At 40.0% G+C, this 25,551-nt stretch overlaps 1 protein-coding gene across 1 annotated transcript in view; it reads right to left on the bottom strand.

The window, feature by feature from the left end:
- SNX31 (sorting nexin 31) overlaps positions 1-12,700 on the bottom strand; it is a 78,200-nt gene extending 65,500 nt beyond the window's left edge. The window contains exons 1-2 of the mRNA XM_081070264.1: positions 12,569-12,700; positions 12,387-12,461 (exon numbers count right to left, since the gene is read on the bottom strand). Of these exons, the coding sequence (XP_080926390.1) occupies positions 12,387-12,461; positions 12,569-12,634 (141 nt within the window). The 5' untranslated portion in view covers positions 12,635-12,700. The remainder of the gene's footprint in view (positions 1-12,386; positions 12,462-12,568) is intronic.
- Between the last annotated feature and the right edge of the window lie 12,851 nt (positions 12,701-25,551).

The raw sequence follows: 25,551 nt of genomic DNA, 5'->3' as shown, positions 1-25,551 counted from the left end.
AGGGCACACCCCACTCCAGCACTTTATTTAGTGGCAAAAAGGAGGGATACTTTGGCTTAAGGAGGAATTTATTTCAGTATTGGTTTCTAGAGATATTATTAGACATATCACAGAGGGATGACTTCAGTCTGAGTTTGGTAGGTTTGGGGTACATTTTGATTTTTCATTTGTTTTTACAAAACTTTCCACTACTCACATCATACAATTTCTTTAATTTATATCAAAATAGTATCTATGATATCAATGACAATGGTTAGGAATTTAATTCTCCACCAAATCTGAACATAACAGATGCTTACAGCTGTGCTAATATGGCAGCCACTAATCCACCTGTGGCTAACAATCCCTGGAAATGTGGCTAGTCTAAGTTGAGATGTGCCGTAAGTGTCAAAACACAATGCAGATTATGAAGACGTAGTTGCTTAAAAAGAGAATGTAAAAGATCTAATAATTTTTATATTGATTATATGTTGAAATGATAATATTTTGAATATATTGAATTAAGTCAAATATATTAAAATTACTTCAACTTGTTTCTTTTTATGCTTTTTAATAAGGCTACCAAAAATTTTTAATTGCATATGTGGCTTATTTTATATTTCTTTTGGACAGTGCTAGTTCATAGAATTCCTGTAAGGATAACATGCGATCCCACTAGAAATCCAGTCAGACCCTTCCCTCCCTCCTACCCATCCACATATGACCCAAGACCATGGCACTTATATTTATGCAAGTTAATAGTGGGTGCATTAAAAATAATTTTTAAATTAAGATAAGCAAAGTGTATCTTCTTCATTCCAGTCCTACACTTACAGTGGTGGCTTGAAGATAAGGCACAGCATCATTCTCTTTAAAATAGGAGAAAGGAAACCAGTCAGAAACCCAGTCAGGTTTTAATATGGCACCTCTGGAGCAGGAGGGCTAAAATTCTATTATCAAGACCAATGGCTTAGGGTGACCAGATGGCTCAGTTGGTTAGAGCCCGAGCTCTCAACAAATTGCCGGTTCAATTCCTACATGGGATGGTGGGCTGCGCCCCCTGCAACTAAGATTGAAAACAGTGACTGGACTTGGAGCTGAGCTACGCCCTCCACAACTAGATTGAAGGACAATGACTTGGAGCTGATTGGCCCCAGACAAACACACTGTTCCCCGATATTCTCCAATAAAAATTAAAAACAAACAAATACAATGGCTTAAAGAAAATGAAAGCAGAGCTGAGAGAAATGAGACTGCAAACAGGTAAGAATTTTAATTCCATGGCCTTTGTCACAAATACAGTGTGTATTTGGCAAATATTTACTTTGTACAGGTTCTAACTTCAAAATAATGGAGAACGTTACCACTTCTCTCCACCCCCACTGCTGTCAGCCCAGTCCAAAACACTGTCTCTTTTTCAGATTATTGTACTTCTAAGAGATCTCTCTGTTTATGCCCTTGACTTCCTTCAGTTTATTCCTAATTCAGAATCTAAGATGATACTTTAAAATGTAGGTTAGATCATTCTACTGCCTTGCTCAAATCCTTCATGGTTTCCCATCTCACTCAAATAAAGACAAAAGTCCTTAAAATGGTCTAGAACTGTGCCATCCAATATGACATCCATTAGCTACCTGTGACTACTTAAATTTAAACTTAATTAAAATGAAATTAAAATTCAGTTCTTCAGTCATACTAGCAACATTTCAAATACTCAATAACCACTTGAAATATAGCAAGTTCCTACTGAATTGGATGAAGCCAATGAGCATTTCCATAGCACAGAAAATGCTATTGAACAGTGTTTGCCTAACATCTAGAAAGTTGATAACTTTCTAGATGTTATTAATTGCCTGCCTGTAGGACAGATAGAGCATCCTGATGTGTTTTGTTTAGTCTGCTAGGTTGTTGTTTGATTTTTAGAGAATTTGAATTTGACCCCAACATTTATTTTTGTGATATAAAAATTTTTAAACTCGTGTCCTAGAGGGAATGTAGAATGGGATAGCCACTTTGGAAGATAGTCTGACAATTTCTTATAAGCTAATGTAGTTTCACCATATAATACTCTATAATATTTACTATGTAATATCCAGTAATCATACTCCCAGATAAGTATGCTAAATTTGAAAACTATGTCCACAAAAACATGCATGTGAATGTTTGTAGCTGCTTTATTCATAACTATCCAAAACTAGAAGCAACCACGATGTTCTTCGATATGTGAATGGAAAAACATAATGTGGTACATCCATACAGTGGAATATTATCCAGCAATAAAAAGAAATGAGCTGTCAAGCCATGAAAAGACATGGAGGAAACTTAAAAACATATTGATAAGTGAAAGAAGACAGTCTGGAAAAGCTGTATACTCCATGATTTCAATTATATGACATTTTGGAGAAAGCAAAATTATAGAGATAATAAAAAGATCAATGGTCCCCAGGAGCTTGGCATGGGGGGCATTGAATTGGTGAAGCAATTTTTTAGGGTAGTGAAATTATTCAGTATTATACTGTCATTGTGGATACATGATGCTATGCTGTTGTCAAACCTATTAAACTTTACAACACAACCTTAACATATGAAAATATTTTAAAAATCATTTAGGAGGTAGGAGAAAACCCAGGATGGAATGCAGAATATGACAAAAAAAATTAACCATATTACAAATGTCTGAAACATAGCAACGAAGGGAAACAAGTGGAGTGATCAGTGGAGTCTGTAAAACTAAAGGCAAAAGAAACTGTACATAAGAACTGTGTTCTAGTTGATAAAGTTGTTTCCTATGTAGGTACAGCTTAACAACTCAAATACTGCTATATGTGCATACAGAATCAAACAATTAAGTAAACACACAGATGGCAGGAAGTGGGAATCAGGTTTCTCACTGTTGGAGTGGGAGTTTACAGATAAGTAAGGGGAGTCGGCTAGAAAGATCCATTGGTAATGGATTACAGTTGGGGATATTGGTATAAACTCACGTTTAGCTTAACATACCAGGTATAATAAAAACTACTGTGAGGCTGATGGGTGGCTCAGTTGGTTAGAGTGTGAGCTCTAGGCAACAGGGTTGCCAGTTCGATTCTCATATGGGTCAGCGGGCTGCGCCCTCCGCAACTAGAGTGAAGACAACAAGCTGCTGCTAAGCTGCCACTGAGCTCCTGGGTGACTGGATGGCTCAGTTGGTTAGAGCGTGTGCTCTCAACCACAAGGTTGCCGGTTCGACTCCCACAAGGAATGATGGGCTGCGACCCCTGCAACTAAGATTGAACACCCTTGAGCTGAGCTGCTGCTGAGCTCCTGGGCTGCCAGATGGTTGAAGCATGTGCTCTCAACCACGAGGTTGCCGGTTCGACTCCCACAAGGGATGGTGGGCTGTGCCCCCTGCAACTAAGATTGAACAAGGGCAACTGGACCTGGAGCTGAGCTGCACCCTCCACAACTAAGACTGAAAGTACAACAACTTGACTTGGAGATGATGGGTCCTGAAAAAAACATACTGTTCCCCAATAAAGTACTGGAAATATACACTGTTTCCCAACAAATTCCTGTTCCCCTCCCCCAGTAACATCTTTAAAAAAAAAATCTACCGTGAATGTTTAAATTAAAAAAATAATTATTACAGTAAAAGACACATTGCCATTAATCCTCCTCAAAATACTTCCCCTCACTTTGAACATACTTATCCCATCATTCTTGCCACTTTCTGAAGCAGTTCTGGAAGTCCTCTTTAATGATTGTCTTTAGTTGCACTGTTGTGGTTGCCTTGATGTCCTGAATCGATTCAAAATATATACCTTTTATGGTCATTTTGACTTTAGGGAAGAGCCAGAAGTTCCATGGTGCCAGCTCTGGTGAATAAGGTGGATGAGGACACACTGTAATGTTTTTATTTGACAGAAACTGCTGTACCAGAAGCGATGTGAGACACAGAGCCTTCCCACTGTCATCAAAACATACAGTGAATGCTGCTGCCGACTGCCATCCAATGGAAAGGCAGGGCTCTTCAATACGGGAAATGGCACATCGAACCTTAGTAACAGTGTGTGACAAGTTTCAACTTGTTCAGTGCAGTCAGTCAGGTGCGAGCTACGTTTGAGAGAAAGTGTGGTTTAAAGTGTGCTGTAAATCATCCTCCATCATAACACTCCATGTCACACGTCGCTTCTGGTATATGGCAATTTCTGTCAAATAAAAACATTACAGTGTGTCCTCATCCACCTTATTCACTGGATCTGGCACCTTGCGACTTCTGGCTCTTCCCCAAAGTCAAAATGATTCAGGACATAGAGGCAACCACGAGAGCACAACTAAAGACACTCACGAAAGAGGGCTTCCAGAAGTGCTTCAGAAAGTGGCAAGAATGATGGGATAAGTATGTTCAAAGCAAGAGGAAGTATTTTGAGGAGGATTAATGGCAATGTGTATTTTACTGTAATATTTTTAAAATTTAAACATTTACCATATTGTTTGATCACGCCTTGTAGGTACAGATGATTACATATAGAACTATTTACATATATGTGTATACACACATATATATTCCTTACTCTGTCAGCTGAGAGGAACTGGAAGCAACAACAGTGCAGTAGCAACGAACACACCTAGAACCCAGATCTCGGTTTCTAATACTGTTCTCCAATAAAAGCTTCCAGGGCTCCATGGAGAAATGGCTGAATCTAGGACTGAGGCAGTAAAGATGCAAGATAAGTCTGGAGCACTTTGTAGCACCAGAAAACAAGGAAGTGCTCAAAACAACAACAGCAGCAAAAACAAAAAAATCAACAATAGAGGGATATGAAAGAGACATAGAAGCAAACTGAAAGTGCTCCCATAGGCCAAAGCTAGAATAATTTGAGCAACAAAATGAAGTAGTATTGAAGTATAACCCAAAATATAAATATCCAGGAGTCCATATAGATACAAATTATTGAACAAATAAATAAACAGAAGCGAATAGACAAATCTGTACAGAAGAATCCCAAATAATTTAGACACTCATCCCGCAAGGAGATAGAGTGTATCTTCCCACTCTTTAAGTATGGGTTGTGCATAGTGACTTCCTTCTAAAGAGTACACTATGGAAGGGGAGGAAGAAGAGTTACAGAAACCTGACAAACACTGCCTCAGTAAGGTGATCGAGGTCAACATGAACAGTAATAAGTCATGTTGCTAGCAGGTGCCCTTGATATGACGTGACTAGAATGGCATTTGACCTTTGTGGTCTCCCTTCCCAAAACACATCACCCCAGTCAGGTCATGTGAAAACATGAGATTCCAAGAGAGGGACATTCCACAAAATATATGACCAGTACTCCTCAAGACAATCAGTCATTAAAAACAAGGAAAGTCTGAGAAACTGTCAGAGCCAAGAGGAGCCTAAGGAGATATGACAACTAAATGTAATGTGGTATCCTAGATGGACTCCTGGAACAGAAATAGGACATTAGGTGAACACTAAGGACATTAGGTAAAGTCTAAATAAATTATGGACTATGCTTAATAATATTGTATCAATACTGGTTCTTTAACTGTAATAAATGTACCATGTTAATGGAACACAATAGGGAAAATTGGGTGGAACTCTGTACTATCTCTGCAATTTTTCTGTAAATCTAAAACTGGTCTACAAAATTAAAGTGTATTTTAAAAGAAATGATATTCTGGCTTCTCTTGAAAAATCAGAAGGTGTGGAATAACTGGGTTCCCATTCTCCCAGGCAACCATCACCTTTGGAGACCTAAGCAGCTCCCACCACTCCTCATTGCCTCTCACCTGATCCACACCTTTCGTTTAAATTACCTGCCTGACCCCTGTAGCCATTTAAGTTTGCAAACTTTCTTCTAAATCTAGTAGTATAAAACAACAACAATTCTGTTTCCTTTAAATTCAAGGATGTTTTCCCGTCATGCCAGAGACTTTCCAAAGGCAACCAGGATGGAGCATCATCCCCAGTAGGGCTGCTCAAATATCCTGGAATTTCTGTACCCCATCTCTGCTAATTCCATTAATAGAAGCAAAATCCTGTCTTCTTCGCATGCAATTGTTTTTTGATTAAGTGATCTTTAAAAGGCAATTGTCTTCGTTGGCACATGTTCATAAATGTCACAGATGCTCCAAATTGGTTTGAATCACAGAAGACTTGAACCAGCAGGGCTGCCTGGGTTATCCATCTGTAGGAGAGCAGCTTTCAGAAGCCCCTTCCCTAAGGCCAAGGTCTGAAAGGGGGAAAGTCAACAAGGATTAAGGTTCTAATACGCATCACAGAGCAAAAACTCTCCCAGCAGGTTTTACAACCTGAGCTCATTTCTCAAACAATCTTTCCCCTCCCTTCTCAATATTGCTGGAAGGGGGAAGATAAACATACCGTAAACTGCAGTCAAGTCTGCCAAAAGTCACTCATCAACTCACAAGTTCTTCAACTCTATCAAAATATAGCTTTTTCTATTGGGCTCAACAAAACATAGTTTAGGTATTAAAGCCAGGAGCATGCTGAGAATTTTCTGGTGCAGCCCACTCTTTCAAAAAATTGTTTCAAGAGACCAAAAGGATAACACACTTCTGTCCCTTTGTTGTGAGGTGTTTTAGTTTGCTTGGTCTTTTTTTTTTTGGAAAGACCATGTTCAGATAATATAATTTTTTAATCCCAGCACAATCTCCTACTGTGATTTTTCCATTGTGCAATTCTGCATTTTAACATGAAGAAGGCTTTACCAGTCAATTGAAAATATTACCTCCTTCTGGGCTATGCACTCACAGGCTGACCGGAGACAAATGGAATTATAGACACAATGGCCTTTCTACAGTCTCTTTCTCTAATGTTGACTCACTCATGCCACCTCTTTAAGGTCCCTTATAATCAAAATCCCAGATTCTTCAGATAAAGAGCCATAACTCAAAGCAATCTGGGCTGTGGCAGCTGGTACCAAAGAACATTAGCCTGCAGCTTATACATGATCACAATTGTTCCTATCACCGCCATTCACGTTGCCATCCTCCCACCTTGACAATGAGGGTATCTGACAACATACTTTCACCTTGACAAGATTACTTAACAAGAAGCGTAACCTAAAGCTTAGGGAGAGAAATGACTGAAACCAAGGTCCTACAAGCTGATGAGTGGCAGACTTGGACACATTTTCTTCACTACTTTTTCCTTCTTCTCCCCCTCATTTTCCTCCCCCTTCCCTCTTCCTCCTCCTATTTTACCAAATCTCTATTGAATGTGTACTAAAGCAGGATTCTTTAAAATGCTGGGTATGCATGCCTACAGCCTTCATTCCTTTATTTAATATTTGGTTTTGCAACTAAGTAATCAGGGCAGACAAAATATACAAACAAAAACAGAAACATGGCAAGGTCCTGCACAGGAATCAGAGAAAGGCATCTCATGCCATCAAGGGGGACTTCCCAGAGGAGGTGAGGCTTAAGGGGGGCCTAGAGAAAGGTCCGGTCCCTGACCAGTTGGCCAGAAAGCTGGAGTCGTTCTAGGAGGGGGACATGAGCCAGGCAGAGCCAATGAATAGGCCAGCCTGATACAACAGCGAGTTTGCCTGGGAAACAGGGAAGATCAGGTGAAAGAGGGGAAGGAGCCAAGCTGGGTCTGCCCTGGGCAGGAAGAAAGCCTGGACCAGTGCACATGGTCTCACACAACTGTCCTCTCCCAGTGAAGGATCCCCACTGCCATGTCTGATGCTGGTAGAACACTTGCAAAGAGGAAAGCATCTTTTCATAGAGTCCAGTATCACTTACACAGATAGCCTAATTTTAATACGTGGCCAAAATGAGCCAGTTAAATGTTACCTTCACAGATTTCTTTCAATGCATTTGAGGGAGATGGTGCAGGTAAGGGCAGGGACATAAATCAAACTGGTTTTATTCATCTAAAGGCACAGAAAGAAGTCAGGTCAGGCAGTTCACATGGTGGAGAGATGGGCAGCTTTCAGCAGCAGTGTGGGCAAGTTGCCAGACCTGAAGGGAGCCTCAGCAGGGGACAGGACTGCAGGCAATGACTTCAGACAACTGACCTCTTGGAAACATAACCACGTGCGCCCAGGTTTGGTCTTACATGCATTAGCTTCCACACAGCTTGGCTGAGAAGGATCAGGGACGATCTCACCTAGACCAGGGGCTCCTCCTCAATCTTAGAGTTCTAATACACAAGCAATATAAAACAATATATGACATACGAAATAGAAATCCAGATCTTAAAGCCAAAACTCACATGTGCTCAATTCATAGTCTTCACCTGATTTAACACAGTGAATGGCATCTAATAGGAACTTAGTACATTTTTCTTTAGTAAATGAGTAAGTCAGTTAATTCTATAAGATGAAATTTCTATCAGGATGGGATGCAGAATATCTCAGAAAATCAATTGGAAATACACTTATATACTCAACACACACACACACACACACACAAATAGAGCCTTTATATTGTTTCCTTTTTTATAATGTAAATCAGATTTAGAATTCTGAGTCATTTCACATCTTTTATGGAATAGGAAGAATAAAATCCAGATGAAAAGTGGCTGGGAGAGGTCACCCAGTGTTTGCCTCAGACTTAGGGTTGCTAGATAAAATACAGGATTTCCAGTGAAGTGTGTCCCAAATATTGCTCGGGATGTAGTTATACTTAAAAAAAAAAATGTTTGTTGTTTATCTGAAATTCACTGGGGGTGCTGTATTTTTATTTGCTATATCTGGCAACCTTACTCAGACTGTCTATAAAACGGGAGTGATGACGATTGTAGTACAGGCACTTGCTGGGCAGCTGGAATTAAATCCTGTGCCTGGAACTCTGACGACAGAAAGCAGATCTTGGTTGCTTGGGGCGAGAGTGAGGGGATCAAGGGCAAAGGAGACAAGGGATCTTTTAGAATGTGGGAACTGTTCTATACCTTGATTATGGTGGTGGTAATTGTATACATTTACTGCATCACTCTAAACACCTAAAATTGGGAAATTTTATGTTATTCCAAAATAAAGCAAAAGAATATTAGGTTGGTACAAAAATAATTGCGGTTTTAAAGATTAAAAATAATTGCAAAAGCAGCCATTACTACTTTTGCACCAACCTAAAAGTTTGAACTCAATCATTTGACTCAATTGTTGTACTGATACAATTTATTTTGTTAACTTTGGTAATAAACCACAAAACAAATGGGTCGGAACAGTTTCTGGAGATCAAATCCTGGTTCCAACCCTTACGAGCAGTATGACTTTGGGCAAGTTGTGCCTCAGTTTCCTCATCTGTTAAATGGGACTAACTATATTCCTAGTTTATCGAACTGTTGTAAAAATTAAACATGCTATTACATATAAAGCTCTTGGCACCAACCTTAGCACACAGTAACTGTTAGTTTTTGTTTTAAATTAATAATAAATACCAATAGCCACCTAAGATCTAACTAGTTTCTTTAAAATGGGAATTTTTCCTACAGAAAAGCAAAACAATGATAATTGCAAGGTATACGGTAGTTGGGAACCAGATAAAGAAATCTCCACTTTAGGATCTTGAATAATCTGGGACAAATATGAAGTATTCATTAGCATCTATTGTATACCCTACAGAAGGCACTGGGTTGTGGCAATTCAATATTTAAGGGTCCACTGCAGTGAATAACAAACAGCTTCTTGTTCATGATTTCCAAAACAGAAGATCAAAAGTTAACTCAGTTTATGTCTCTGTTTCTGGACCTGCTAGGATTTGATAGCTCCAAGTTTTTCTGAAAACAAGCATTCTCCTGAGTCTGTTGGTTAAAATGGGCCAGATTCAGGAATTCTTCAAGCCTTTCGGTCAGTCAGTGTTTACTGAGCATATATTATGTGCCAGGTTATATAAGAAACTGGTCCCTAATCCTCACAAGTACTCTGTGACATTGACATCCATAACCACCTATTTGCTTCTTATTTCTGATGAGAAAATTGAAGGTCAAAAAAGAGGTGAGGTGACCAGCCAAGAAAGAGTTAGCCAATTCCACCGTCCTCCTGCTTTTCACCTTGTGAAGGCTACCTCCCCAATCCTACCGCACATTGCAGGAAAGCAGATGAGGGTGGGAGATGATACCTCAACTTCCTCATCCAAATGCCTAAAACACCTATCCTTTCTCTTCCTTTGAGATCCCCATCTGCCTGCCTCTGCAGTCTTCCCAACATTCCTAACACGTTTTGGTCACAAGTAGCTTCTATCTAATGTTTCAGAAGTCTGAACCCATGCCCTTCCTCATCCAGTCATCTGACAATCATTGCTGAGGACCTCTGGTGCACAGGCATTGTACCGTGTGCTAGCAATTCAAAGACACCACACAAATACACAACTACGGTACAGCTGGCTTTTTGTATATAAGAGCAAGAGGGCTCACTGCAGTGAGGTTTTTCATAGAAAAAATGAAACTGAGTGGTCCATCAACAGATGTTTAAAGAAAACATAGTGTGTCTATCTACTAGAATCCCAGAGATTGTCTGAATGGACTCTCCCCAAAATGTTAATAGCTATTGCCTAGGCAAGATTCCTTCCTCACTCCCTCCCTGTCATGCAGGGTGTCATGCGGGGTCTCTGGTCCCGCTCCCCACATAAGAACGCAGGATATGGCGAGGCCAAAAAGGAACACCCATGGAGCCACAGATGGCAGTCATACCGCTATAGTCTTGCTGGAAGCTGGGTTGGAGACACAGGAAGCAGGAGCCACACTATCCACAACCTGCTGTCGTGCAGGGAGTCACGCAGGGTCTCTGGTCCCGCTCCCCACATAAGAACGCAGGATATGGCGAGGCCAAAAAGGAACACCCACGGAGCCATAGGTAGGGGAATCATACCACTATAGTCTCGCTGGTGGCTGGGTTGGAGACACAGGAAACAGGAGCCATACTGTCTGCAACCTGCTGTCTACTTCTCTGCAATCTGTAAACCGCACTCCTTCGTGCTAGCTGCAATCCTCTCTTGACAGCTCAGCCACCATCTTCTTGCTAGCCTCCATTTTCTGCTAGTTTAGCCATGGCAGTTATATTAGTGCCGAATGGCTCACTGGTTACAGCTGACGGCCAACTAGCCACAGCTGATGGCCAGCCAATCACAATTGATGGCCATTTACTACCTGAGCCAGCATTTTTCTATGTGAGGCCGAGAGCCTGGAAACTGCACTCTGGGGCTCTGTCCCCACACCTGCCCATCTACTTCTCTCTGGCAACCAATGTCACTTGCTAGTTGCAATCCGCCATGCTAACTGCACTCCGCGCTTGCTATCTCAGCCACCATCTTCTTGCTAGCCCCCATTTTTTGGTAGCATAGCCACGGCAGTTATATCAGTGGCCAATGGCTCACTGGTTACAGCTGACGGCCACTAGCCACAGCTGATGGCCATCCAATCACAGTTGATGGCCATTTACTACCCGAGTGAGCACCTTTCCACGTGTGGCTGAGAGCCTGGAAACTGTACTCCTGGCTGTCCCCACACTCCCTTTTCTTTCTTTTTTTCTTTCTTTCTCTCTTTCTCTCTCTCTTCTCTCTCTCTCTCTCTCTCTCTCTCTCTCTCTCTCTCTCTCTCTCTCTCTCTCTCCCCCCCCCTTTATCATCTGGATACAAAATCTAAACAGTAAATTAATAAAAAGAAAAATCTGTGCATGGGAGTGGAGGAGAGGGTGAAGTTTATTTCCAAACTTTACTCCTCTAACCCCCATTTTGAAGACATTCAATACTTCTTTACTAGGATAATAAAATCCATTGGAGCACGCTAATAAATCAGTCTTCATCCCAGAGAAAATGCTATCAGGACATCACAGTGAGAAACTACAGTGGGAAATGTCTTGATATTTCCCTTGATATTTCTCCTCTCTTGATATTATTGTTATAATAATAACAATAGGTTTCCAAGCCTGCCGGTACTTGAAGCCTATGAATGCAGCGGTTTGAAAAGAAAAATAAAGACACATCTTTTTAAAGGAGGGTAAGCTTAAGAACTGTCGGAGGAGGGAGATTAAATACCACGTACACGATTTCTAAGACTACACCTTGGTCTAGACTTGGTTTGCTCGTTTTGAATGGGGACATTGTCCTGGGGAACAGCTGGCACTGAATTGGAGCCCACCATGGCCCAGCACCCTGCTCGGTGGAGCTGGTGGGGATCGTGGGGCTGAAAGGGTTGGTTGGGAGAATCACCTGTGCCCTGTTCCCTCATCTCCTAGCTGTAGACGATTAGGAGAAACAACATGTATCCACTGAGTTATCTGCCAAGCAACTCACAATTAATCCTTACCACAACCCTGTATCGCAGATTAGGAAGGAGCCTGAAGCCCTCTAAAGACCCAGCATCTTGCCACAGTCAGGCGCTTGGACCCCACTGGGCGTACTTTTCCTCACTTGCCTCAGGGGCACCGGCTGGTACTTGCCGCGAGCCCTCTCACCTGTTCGTTCCAACGATGCAGCTGGCTGTAGCGCACCCTGCAGAACAGGAACCCGTCCAGGTACACGGAGTACAGCTGCAAACACAGACGCCCCACCCCGGGTTAGCCCAGCGATCTGGTGGTGAGCCCCCACCATGTCACCGCCTCCTCCTGGCCCAGGCGGACCCCGGTCCCAGGCGCACCGTGTAGCGTCCTCCCAGCGCGTCCGGCTGCTGCTGGGACACCGGAATGCAGAAGTGCATCTTCATGGCTCGGGTGGTGGCGGAGGCGCGGTCTGCGAGTCGGGGCTCCGCCAGCGCTCGAGGAGCCAGACGGGAGGCGGCGCAGCATGCGGCTCCGGGCCCCTGGAGCGGAGGGTTCAGCCTAGCTGGCCACGCCGTCCGGGGCGGGGCCCTGCTGCGGCTCCCCCTTTGCCCTCGGAGTCCGCAGGGGGGTCGGGCGGGGCTGCGCAGCCTGCAGGTGCCCGGTGCGCTGTGACCAGTGGAGAATGGAGCGCGTCTATGGCCAAGGGCTGGGCATCGCCCTCCGCCCACAGCCAGTTTACAGCCGAGGCAGGGCTCCCAGATGCCTGAATTCAGAATAGAGAGCGACCCTAGAGAGTGCGACAGCCGTCCTCTGGCCAGGGGTTTCACCCTGGAGTCCATGGACTCCTGGGGGCCACTTGGGGTGGGGAAACTGTGCGTGGGTGAGTGACTGGGGAGATATAATTCTTCTGGGGAGGAGGTCCAGAGTTTTTATCAGATTTTCAGAGGGTTCCCTGAACCCCCAAAAGTTAAAAATCGTTGTTCCGGCCGCATAGGTGTCCTGCACTCGAGCTAAACTAGTAATTCACAAGCTATTTTCCACCTCACTCCAACATTTCAGGGTTGGGCTGTGTGCTGGAGGGTAGGAGGTAGGAGGTCGCGGGTGCACAGCCAAGGAGAAACCAGGCTTCTCCAAGTGTCCAGGGCCCCATTCTGATCCCTGTGGCTTGCTGAATGTCCAATCTCGCTCACAACAGGTCTATGGTGAAAGACAGAGACAGATCACATTCAGACCCCAATGTCAAACTCCCAATGTTGATGGTGTCTTTAAGTAGGTGGCTTGACAGGATTGAAAAAAGTTTGTGTCCCATTCCCTGCCAACACTGCCTGCAGTGCACTATGAATTAAGATTTTACAAAAATACATAAATCTAGTAATTACTCTGACTAGTGTGATTATATTAGGCTCAGTTCTTTTTCTGTTAATATTCGTCAAATGTAACACTTAAGGATTTTTAAAATCTTCGTGTAAATGGACCACTGCAATTCAAACCCACCTTGTTCAAGGGTCAACTGTGTTTTAAATGTGAGGTCAGGAATCTGAGTATTCAACTGGGGTGTGGTGGGCTGGGCCCACGCTGTTCAACAGTTAATTGTATTTGTAACCCTGCTTTCATATTTTTTAACTACTAAATATTTTTCCTTTTTTCCCCCCTTCTTCTGCCTCTCCCTTCCCCTCCGGTTCAAGCCATTGTTTCTCAGTCCAGTTGTGTAGGACACAGTTCCCTGGCCCATGCTGATATTAGGAGCCTTGGGCTGCACCACCACCCTCCACCCCAGCCCCACCCCCAGTCTGAGGCAGTCAGTTGCCAGTCCTCAGTGGGCCGCTCACAGCAGCTTTTGTGGGCTGCTGGCTGCTCACGGCAGCACACGGTAGCCCGCTGCAGCATACAGCAGCCCATGGCAGCCCATGCCACCTCACGCTAGCTCACGCAGACCTCCAGCTGCTCACCACCTGCCCAGCTCCAGGGAGAGCCGTTGTTCACAATCTTAGTTGTAGAGGGTGAAACTCACTGGCCCACGTGGGAATCGAACCAGCAACCTCGGCTCTAGGAACATGGCGCTCCAACACCTCAGCCCCCCGGGGCCAGCCCAATATTTTTCCTTTTAAAAAATATGTGTGTTTCTTTTTTTAATTAATATACCAGAAACCTCATTAAATGGAAGTGGCTTGGGCCTCTCTTGATTTCTCAAGAAGCTCTGGTTTCAAATAGATGCCAGCATTCAGTTAATTATATTTCTATAAACCCTTTGTTATCTGGACTAAGCATCCCAAGTTCTTTCAACAGTCTCTCATTTTTAGTTGCTGTGGAAAGTAATCCTCCTAATTCTCTTATTTTAGTTAAATCAGATTAGAGTTTCTCCCACCTTGCCGTGGCCACTGGAATTGAAGGAAGGTAGAGGAGAGCAGCAGCCACACGTGTGTCCGTCACACGGTAGGCACTGGGCTGTCTCCCTGCTTCCTTCTGTCCTTCAATCCTCCCATTACTCTCCCAGGTAAACATGAAGAGTGACAGAACAGGACCAGAGAGTGGAGTAACTTTTCCAAGACCACAGATCATTTTATCATATGCATGAGTAGTTTATTCCGGGATTTAATCAGAATCATTGAATAAAGTCCCTTAAAATGCATGTCACCACTGGGTGAGAGCTGAGTGCCTGAAATAGAAATATGAGACTAGTGAAGAAGAACCAACACTTGCTGAGCATCCCTTATTTCCTGCATGCTTACTGTGTGCCAGGCTCTGAAGTACGTGATGCCGTTGAATTTCCTCTAACAGCCAGGAACCATTGACAGTTCTGGTTTTACAGAAAAGGGGATTGAGACTTGGAGACTTAAGTTAGGGAGGCAATTTAATGTAGTGACTAAAAAAATGGCAACAGGAATTTATATCCCAGCTTGGTGTCATTTAGTTGAGAGGCTTTGGGCAAGATAGTAGACTCTTAAACTGCACTTTTTTCCTCTATGAAATTGTGTTAATAGCTCTACTCACCTCAAGGGGATTTCCAGTCCAGGGTAGATGGGCCTTAGGGCTTTTCCTCTGCCTTTGGGCCATCTCTGATCTGGAGAGCCACCCTAAACTAGGGCCAGGGGTGTGGGTGTCTCTGAGTGTCCCCTGGGGCAGAGGCTGGCCAGGTAGGCTCTGGGATCTGGCCAGTGATCTTCAGGGCAGCAAAGCAGAGCATCCTGGTCAGGCCTGTCCTCCTGGGAACTTTCTTCTGCCTGTTTGAGCACTAGTTCAACCCCATTGTGTTGTCCAAACAGGCCATTTCCTCTCTTTCACTGATGCCAGCACTGAAACTGAACTGGAACAGGATCAGCTTCTGCAAGTCCCTGTCCTCATCCATCTCTGACGTCTGTTCCTCCTAGTCATCTCTTATTCACTCGTGCAGTCAGTGACCTTTTTTGCCCAGATTATTTTGTGTTTTATTTTTTCCAACTTTATTGAGGTATAATTGACATAATTTTGTGTAAGTTTACAGTGTACAATGTGGTAATTTGATACATGTATATATTGCAAAATGATTCCCATTATAAGATTAGTTAACACATTGATCACCTCATATAGTTACTGTGGGGTTTTTTTGTAGTGAGAACATTTAAGATCTACTCTCTTAGCACTTTCAAGTATAAAATATAGTATGGTTAACAAAAGTCACCATGCTGTACATTAGATCCCCAGAACTGATTCATTTCAAAACTGAAAGTTTGTACCCTTTATTTACCATCACCAATTCCTTCACCCCCAGCCTGCAGCAACCACCAATCTACTCCCTGTTTTTATGAATTTGTTTTTTTTTAAATTCCTCATGTACTGTCTTAATATAAGACCAGGTCTTATATTAATTTTAGCTCCAAAAGACACATTAGGATTTGTGTTCAGGGGATGTCATCCTGAAAAATCATGCTAGGGCTTGTTTTCTGGTTAGGTCTTATTTTCGGGGAAACATGGTAAATGACATTACATAGCATTTTTCTTTCTCTGACTTTACTTAGCGTAACGTCCTCAAGGTTCATCCATATTGCTGCAAAAGGTAGGATTTCCTTTTTATGGCTGAATAATATTCCATTGTATATATACATACCACATTTTCTCTATCCAGTCATCCGTTCATGGACACCTAGGTTATTTCCATGTCTTAACTATTGTAAATAATGCTGCAGTGAACATAGGGGTGTAAATATCTCTTTGAGATATGATTTCTTTTCCTTTGGTTAGATATCCAAAAATGGGATTGCTGGATTATATGGCAGTTTTTTGAGGAATCTTCATACTATTTTTCATAGTGGCTGTACCAGTTTACATTTGGGCAAACAGTGCAGAAGAGTTCTTTTTTCTCTACATCCTCACCAACACTTATTATATCTTTTGTTTTTGAAAGCAGTTATTCTAATAGTATGAAGTAATATCTCTTTGTGGTTTAGAGTTGTATTTCTTTGATCATTAGTGATGCTGAGCACCTTTTCATGTACCTGTTGGCTATTTGTATGTCTTCTTTGGGAAAATACTTATTCAAGCTTTTTGCCCATTTTTAAAAATTGAGGTGTAATTGACATATTAGTTTCAGATATGCAACATGATTCAATATTTGTATGTATTGCAAAAGGGTCACCACAATAGTGTAGTAAACATCCATCACCATACATATAGTTACAAAATGTTTTATCTTGTGATAAGAATTTTTAAGATTTACTCTCTTAGTAATGAAATGTAGTATTTTTAATTATAATCCCCATGATGCACATTGCATCCCTGAGACTTATTTATTTTATAACTGGAAGTCTGTAGCGTTTGACCACCTTTACCCATTTTACCCACCTGCCTCTGCCAACCACCAATTTGTTCTCTGTATCTATGAGCTTGGTTGTTTGTTTTTTAGATTCCACATATAAGTCAGATCATATGGTAATTGTCGTTCTCTGTCTGACTTATTTCACTCAGCATAATACCCTCAAGGTACACCCATGTTGTTGCAAATGGAAAGATTTCCTTCTTTTTTAATGGCTGAACAATATTCCATACATACATATCACTCACATTTTCTTTATCCATTCGCCCATTGATGCACATTAAGTGTGCTTCCATGTATTGGCTACTGTAAATAGTGCTGTAGTGAACATGGGGTACACATGAGGTGTGATCGAAACATATAGTGAATGTTTTAATTTAAAAATATTTTATTACAATAAAAGACACATTGCCATTAATCCTCCTCAAAGAACTCCCCCTTGCTTCAAACACACTTACCTACCATTCATGCTACTTTCTGAAGCAGTTCTGGAAGTCCTCATTCAAGATTGTCTTTAGTTGCGCTGTCATGGCTGCCTTGATTTCCTGAATCAATTCAAAATATTAATGTAATTTTGACTTCGGGAAAGAGCCAGAAGTTGCACGGTGCCAGATCCACTGAATAAGGTGGATAAGGACACACTATAATGTTTTATTTGACAAAAAGTGCCGTACCAGAAGCGATGTGTGACATGGAGCGTTGTCATGAAGGAGGATGAAATCGTTTGCCCATTTCATGTTGATGTACTGTTCATGATCCATGATTTAAGGCACACTTTAAAACACACCTTCTCTCAACCATAGCTCACACCCAACTGACTGCACCAAACAAGTTGAAACTTGTCACACACTGTTACTAAGGTACAATGCACTGCTTGCCATATTGAAGATCCCTGCTTTTCTGTTGGATGGTACTCGGCAGCAACCATTCACTGTAGTTTTTGATCACAATGGAAAAAGGCAAGTTTCTAGTACGTCAATTTCTGCCAAATAAAAACATTACAGTGTGTCCTCATCCACCTTAGTCACTGGATCTGGCACCATGCAACTTCTGGTTCTTCCCTAAAGTCAAAGTCACCATGAAAGGTAAATGTTTTGAATCAATTTAGAACATCAAGGCAGCCACAACAGTGCAACTAAAGAGACCCATGAAAGAGGACTTCAAGAACTGCTTCAGAAAGTGGCAATGATGGGACAAGTGTGTTTGAAACTGGGGGGGGTGGGGGGGGCGGGTATTTTGAGGGGGATTAATGGCAATGTGTCTTTTACTGTAAAAAATTTTTTTTAATTTTTATTTGAACATACACGGTATTGTTTGATCACACCTTGTTTATCTTTTGGAGTTAGTGTTTTCATTTCCTTTGAATAAATACTCAGAAATGGAATTGCTGGATCATATGGTATTTCTATTTTTAATTTTTTGAGGAACTTCCATCCATAATGTTCACCATAGTGGCTGCACCAATTTACATTTACACCAAGAGTGCACATCCTTTTATCCACATCCTTGCTAACACTTTTTATTTCTTGTCTTTTATATAATACTCATTCTAACAGGCATGAGGTGATATCTCATTATGATTTTGGTTTGCATTTTCCTGATGATTAGTGATATTAAGCACATTTTCATGTACTTAATGGCTATTGTTTAACTTCTTTGGAAAAATGTCTATTCAGAGCCTGTGTCCATTTTTCAATCATATTTGTTTTTTTATAGAGTTATGTGAGTTCTTTATATATTTCGGATATTAACCCCTTTTCAGATATATGATTTGCAAATATTTTCTCCCATTTCAAAAATTGGCTTTTTGTTTTCTTGATTGTTTCTTTTGATGTGCAGAACCTTTTCAGTTTGATATAGTCCTACTTGTTTATTTTTGTTTTTATTGCCTTTGCTTTCAGTGTCACATCCAAAATATCATCACCAAGACCAATGTCAAGGAGCTTACCACCTGTGTTTTCTTCTAGGAGTTCTATGGTTTCAGGTCTTATGTTCAAATCTTTGATCCATTTTGCATTGGCTTGGAGTATGGTATAAGATATTAATCATTCTTTTGCATGTGGCTGTCCAGTTTTTCTGGTAGCATTTATTGAAGAAGTTGCTCTTTCTCCATTTCATATTCTTGGTTCCTTTGTCATAAATTAATTGATCATTTATGAGTGGGTTTATTTTTTGGCTCTCTATTCTGGTCCATTGATCTATGTGTCTGTTTTTATGCCAGTATCACATTGTTTTGATACTATGTCTTTGTAATATACTTTGAAAGCAGGGACTGTAATGCCTTCAGCTTTGTTTTTCTCAAGATTGCTTTGGCTTTTCAGGGTCTTTTTTAGTTTCATGCAAATTTTAGGATTGTCCTATTTCTGTGAAAAATGCCATTAAAATTTTGATAGGGATTGCATTGAATCTATAGATTGCTTTGGGTAGTATGGACATTTTAACAATATTCTTTCAATTCATGAGCACAGAATATCTTTCCATTTATTTGTGTCTTTAATTTCTTTCATCAATGTCTGATAGTTTTCAGTATAAAGGTCTTTTACTTCTTTGGTTAAATTTAGTCCTAAGTATATTATTCTTTTTGACGCAATTGTAAATGAAATTGTTAATTTATCTTTTTCATAGTTCATTATTAGTGAATAATGTAACAGAAATTCAACAAATTTTTGTATTTTGATTTTGTATCCTGCAACTTAACTGACTTTGTTAATTCTAATAGTTTGTTGTCTTGTGGGTTTTTTTTGGTGGAGTCTTTAGGATTTTCTGTATATAATATCACGTATCATGTCACTTGCAAATAGTGACAGTTTTACTTCTTTCTTTCTGATTTAGATGTATTTTATTCCTTTTCTTGCCCAATTTCTCTGGCTAGGGCTTCAATTATGTTGAATAAAAATGGGGAGAGTGGGCATTCTTGGTTTGTTACTTATCTTAGAGGAAAAGCTTTCAGCGTTTCACCATTGAGTATGATATTAGCCTTGGGCTTGTCACATGTGGACTTTATTATGTTGCGGTATGTTCCCTCTATACCCACTTTGTTGACAGTCTTCAAAATAAATGGATGTTGAATTTTGTCAAATGCTTTTTCTGCAACTATTAAAGAGGATCATGATTTTTATCCTGCATTTTATTAATGTGGTATATCACATTGATTTTTGTGGAGCCATCTTTGCATCCCTGGAATAAATCCCACTTGGTCATGGTGTATGATCCTTTTAAAGTATTGTTGAATTTAGCTTACTAATATTTTTGTTGAGGATATTTGTATCTTTGTTCATCAGGGATATTGGCCAGTAATTTCCTTTTTTTTTTTTTCTTGTGTTTTTGTTTGGTTTTGGTAGCAGGGCAATGGTGGTCTTATAAAATATTTGGAAATGTTCCCTCTGCTATATTTTTGGAAGAGTTTGAGAAGGATTGGTATTTATTCTTCTTTAAATGTTTGGTATAATTCACCAGTGAAGCTGTCTGGTCTTGGACTTTTGTTTGTTGGGATGTTTTTGATTACTGATCCAATCTCCGTAGTGATAAACAGTTTGTTCATATTTTCTATTTTTTCATCATTTGGTCTTGATAATTTCTATGAATTTATTAAGTTCTTCTAGGTCCTCTCTTTTTTTCTTAGTGAGTCTAGCTAAAGGTTTGACAAATTTATCTTTTTAGGGAACAAATTTTTAGTTTTGTTAATCTTGTCTAGTCTTTTCATTCTCTATTACATTTATTTCTTTTCAAATCTTTATTATTTCCTTCCTTCAGCTAATTTTGGGCTTAGTTTTTTTTTTTTTCTTTTTCTTGTTCCTTGAGGTACAATGTTAGGTTATTTGAGGACTTTCTTTTTTCTTAATGTGGGTGTTTATAGCTATAAACTTTCCTCTAGAACTGCCTTTGCTGCATCCTTTAAGTTTTGGTATGTTCTGTTTCCATTTCCATTTGTTTTAAGATATCTTTTGATCTCCCATTTGATCTCTTGTTTGATCCATCGGTTGTTCAGGAGTGTGCTGTTTAATTTCCATGTATTTGTGAATTTTCCAATTTCCCCACTGTTATAGATTTCTAGTTTCATACTATTGTGTCAGGAAATATGCTTGATATAATTTCTGTCTTAAATTTGTTGAGACTGTTTGCACTTGAGAAGAATATATACTCTGCTGTTGTTGGCTGGAATATATCTGTGTATATCTGTTAGGTTCATTTTGTCTATGGTGTTGTTTAAATTTACTGTTTCCTTATTGGTTCTTTGTCTGGATGATCTATCCATAGTTGAGAACAGGGGTATTAAAGTACCCTAGTATTATTGTATTGATATTTATTTCTCTTTTAGTTCCCTTAATATGTATGCTATATATTTCAGTGCTCCAATGTTAGGTGCTAAATATTTACAATTTTTATGCCTTCTTGATGACTTCACCTTTTTATATTATATAATAACCTTCTTTGTCTTGTGATATTTTCAGGTGAAAGTCTTTGTGTGTGTGTGTGTGTGTGTGTGGTATAAATAAAACTACCCTGCTCCCTCCGTTATCATTTGCTTGGAATATCTTTTTCTACCCCTTCACTTTCAGCCTGTGTGTCCTTCAAGTTAAAGTCAGTCTCTTGTCAACAGAATACCACTGGATCTTTTGTTTTTTTAATTCATTTAGCCATTCTGTGTCTTTTGATGAGAGAATTTAATTTGTTTATAGTCATAGTAATTATGGATAAGTAAGGACTCACTATTGCCATTTTGTTGTTTGACTGTTTTTTAGTTCTTTGTTCCCTTTCTTCCTCTCAAACTGCCTTCCTTTGTGATTTAATGATTTTTTTGGTGGTATGTTTTCATTCCTTTATCATAATCTTTTGTATATCTACTATAGGTTTTTGTCTTTGTGGTTACAATGAGGCTGTCATAAAATGTACTTAAAACATGCTATTATAAGCTGATAACTTCAAGAACACATAGAAATTTTATACTTTTATTTCTTCCCCCTTACATTTTAGTTATTAGTGTTACAATTTATCAATGAATATTATTGAGCTCCTCCTGTGTAACCTATACTATGCAAGGTACAGTGCTCAAACATGCCCAAGAGATAGGTATAATAACAGCTAATACTTTTTGAGAACTTACACTCTGCCAGGTTTTGTTCTAAACTCTTTACATGAATGAACTCATTTTATTGTCACAACAACCACCTGAAGTAGGTACTTATATTATCCTCATATACAAATGGGGAAACTGAGGCAAAGAGAAATTAGGAAACTTGGTCTAAATGGCAGAATTTGTAGAGTTGTGATATGAAACAGGCAGTCTGCATCTACAGCCCTGCTCTATTAAGTTGGTTTGCAAGACCTCCCTATTATTCCCTGATACAACAACATTGAAACTAGACCAAGTAATAACCCCTCAATGGCCTCTAAGTGAAACAAAGTATCACATCTCTCACTTTAAATCAAAAGCTAGAAATGATTAAGCTTAGTGAGGTAGGCGTGTTGAGAGCCAAGATAGGCTGAAAATTGGGCTTCTTGGGCAAAACAGTGAAATTGTGAATACAAAGAAAAAGTTATTGAAGGAAATTAAAAGTATAACTCCAATAAAAATATGAATAAGAAAGCAAGAGACTTATTGCTGATATGAAGTTTTACTGGTCTGGGTAGAACAAGCCAGCCACAAGATTCCCTTAAGCAAAAGCCAATCCAGAGCAAAGCCCTACCTGTTTTAAATTCTATGAAGGCTGAAAGAGATGAGAAAGCTTCAGAAGGAAAGTTCGAGGTTAGCAGAGGTTCATTCATGATGTTTAAGGAAATAAGCCACTTCCACAACATAAAAATGCAACGTGAGGCAGCAACTGCTCACATAGAAGCTGCAGCCAAGTTACCCAGAAGATCTAGCTAAGATCATTAATGGTAGCTACTAAACAACAGATTTTCAATGAAGATGAAGCCTTGTATTGGAAAAAGATGCCATCTAGGACTTTTATACCATGTTTCCCCGAAAATAAGACCAAGTCTTATATTAACTTTGCTCCAAAAGACGCATTAGGGCTTATGTTCAGGGGATGTCATCCTCAAAAATCATGCTAGGGCTTATTTTACGGTTAGGTCTTATTTTCAGCGAAACAAGTAGCTAGAGAAGAGATGTCAATGCCTGCTTTCAAAGCTTCAAAAGATAGGCTGACTCTCTTGTTAGGGGCTAATGAGGCTGGTAACTTTAAATTGAAGTCAATTCTCATTTACTGCTCAAAAAAGCCTAGGGTCCTTCAGAATTATGCTAAATAGACTCTGCCTGTGCTCTATAAATGGAACAATAAAGCCTTGTTTATGGTACATCTGTTTACAATATGATTTACCTAATATTTTAAGTTCACTGTTGAGACCTACTGCTTAGCAAAAAGGATTCCTTTCAAAATATTATTGCTCATTGACAATGCAACCACTCACCCAAAAGTTCTAATGGAGATGCACAATGAGGTTAATGTTGTTTTTCACCTTTTATTTAAGTATGTTTTTCCAGGACCCATCAGCTTCAAGTCAAGTCGTTGTTTCAATCTAGTTGTGGACGGCACAGCTCACAGAGGCCCATGTGGGGATCGAACCGGTAACCTTGTTGTTAAGAGCACCGCGCTCCAACTAAATGAGCTAACCGGCCACCCCGTAGTTAATGTTGTGTTCATGCCTGCTAACAGCAGTCCATGGACCAATGAGGAATTTTGACTTTCAAGTCTTATTATTTAATAAATACATTTTGTAAGGCTATGGCTGCCATAAATAGTGATTCCTCTGATGCATCTGGACAAAGCAAATTGAAAACCTCTGGAAAGGACTCACATTCTAGATGCCGTTAAGAACATGTGTGATTCATGGGAAGAGGTCAAAATATCAACAGGAGTTTGGAAGAAGTTGAAGAACCCTCATGGATGACTTGGAGGGGTTCAAGACTTCACTGGAGGAGGCAAGTGGAGATGTGACTGAAACAGCAAGAGAACTAGAATTAGAAGTGGAGCCTGAAGTTATGACAAAATTGCTACAATCTCATTATAAAACTTTCACGGATGAGGAGTTATTTCTTATGGATGAGCAAAGAAAGTGGTTTCTTGCAATGGAATTTCCTCCTGGTAAAGTTGCTGTGAAGATTATTGAAATGACAACAAAAGATTTAGAATATTTCGTGAATTACCATGCTTCCCTGAAAATAAGACCTAGCCAGACCATCAGCCCTAATGCGTCTTTTGGAATAAAAGTTAATATAAGACCCGGTCTTATTTTAATATAATATAAGACCTGGTCTTATATAACATAACATAAGACCAGGTATAATATAATGTAATGTAACGTAACGTAACATAACATAACATAACATAATATAATACTGGGTCTTATTTTAATATAAGACCCGGTATAATATAATATAATATAATATATAATATAATATAATATAATATAATACAACATAATATAATAGAGTAATACCAGGTCTTATTTTAATTTTTGCTCCAAAAGACGCATTAGAGCTGATGGTCTGGCTAGGTCTTATTTTTGGGGAAACACGGTAGTTGATATAGCAGTGGCAGGGTTTGAGAAGATTGACTCCAATTTGAAAAAAGTTCTGTGGGTAAAATGATATTAAACATTATTGTATGCTACAGAGAAATTGATGCAGCCAACTTTATTATTGTCTTATTTAGAACTAGCCATAGCCACTCCAATCTTCAGCAACAATCATCCTGATCAGTCAGCAGCCATCAACACTGAGGCAAGACCCTTCACCAGCAAAAATATTATGACTTGTTGAAGGCTCAGATTATTATATATCTGAGCAATAAAGTATATTTTATTTTTTTATTTTTTTATTTTTTTTATAAAGGATTCATTTCCTTTTTAAGATTTTGTGTTTTTTTTTTTATTGAGGAAGGGGAACAGGACTTTATTGGGGAACAGTGTGTACTTCCAGGTCTTTTTTCCAAGTCAAGTTGTTGTCCTTTCAGTCAGTTGTGGAGGGCGCGGCTCAGCTCCAGATCCAGTTGCCATTGCTAGTTGCAGGGGGCGCTGCCCGCCATCCTTTGCAGGACTCGAGGAATCAAACTGGCAACCTTGTGGTTGAGAGCCCACTGGCCCATGTGGGAATCGAACCAGCAGCCTTCGGAGTTAGGAACATAGAGCTCTAACTGCCTGAGCCACCGGGCCGGCCCAATAAAGTATATTTTAATTACGGTATGTACATTGCTTTTAGACATACAATAAAGTATATTTTAATTACGGTATGTACATTGCTTTTAGACATGCCATTGCACACTTAATAGACTACAGTATAGAGTAAATATAACTTTTATATGCACTGTAAAATGAAAAAAATTGTGTGACTCACTTTATTGCAGTATTCACTTGATTGTGGTGAATAAACTGGAACTGAACCTGCAATATCTCTGAGGTATGCCTCTGTTACAGGTCATATAGATGTCAGTCATGATTATAACATAAACACAGACCTCGAACATCAGAGTTCGAAGGACCACCCAAAGCTATCCCAAAAGATGCAATGGAAGGAATTTGTTGCCTCTCCAAAGTGATGGAAATATTATTGAGCAAAATATCACCCAG

The sequence above is a fragment of the Rhinolophus hipposideros genome (assembly GCF_964194185.1).
Source record: "Rhinolophus hipposideros genome assembly, chromosome: 13".
NCBI lineage: Eukaryota > Metazoa > Chordata > Mammalia > Chiroptera > Rhinolophidae > Rhinolophus > Rhinolophus hipposideros.
The sequence above is the reverse complement of the archived record's forward strand: the minus strand, read 5'-3'. Positions and strand labels throughout refer to the sequence as shown.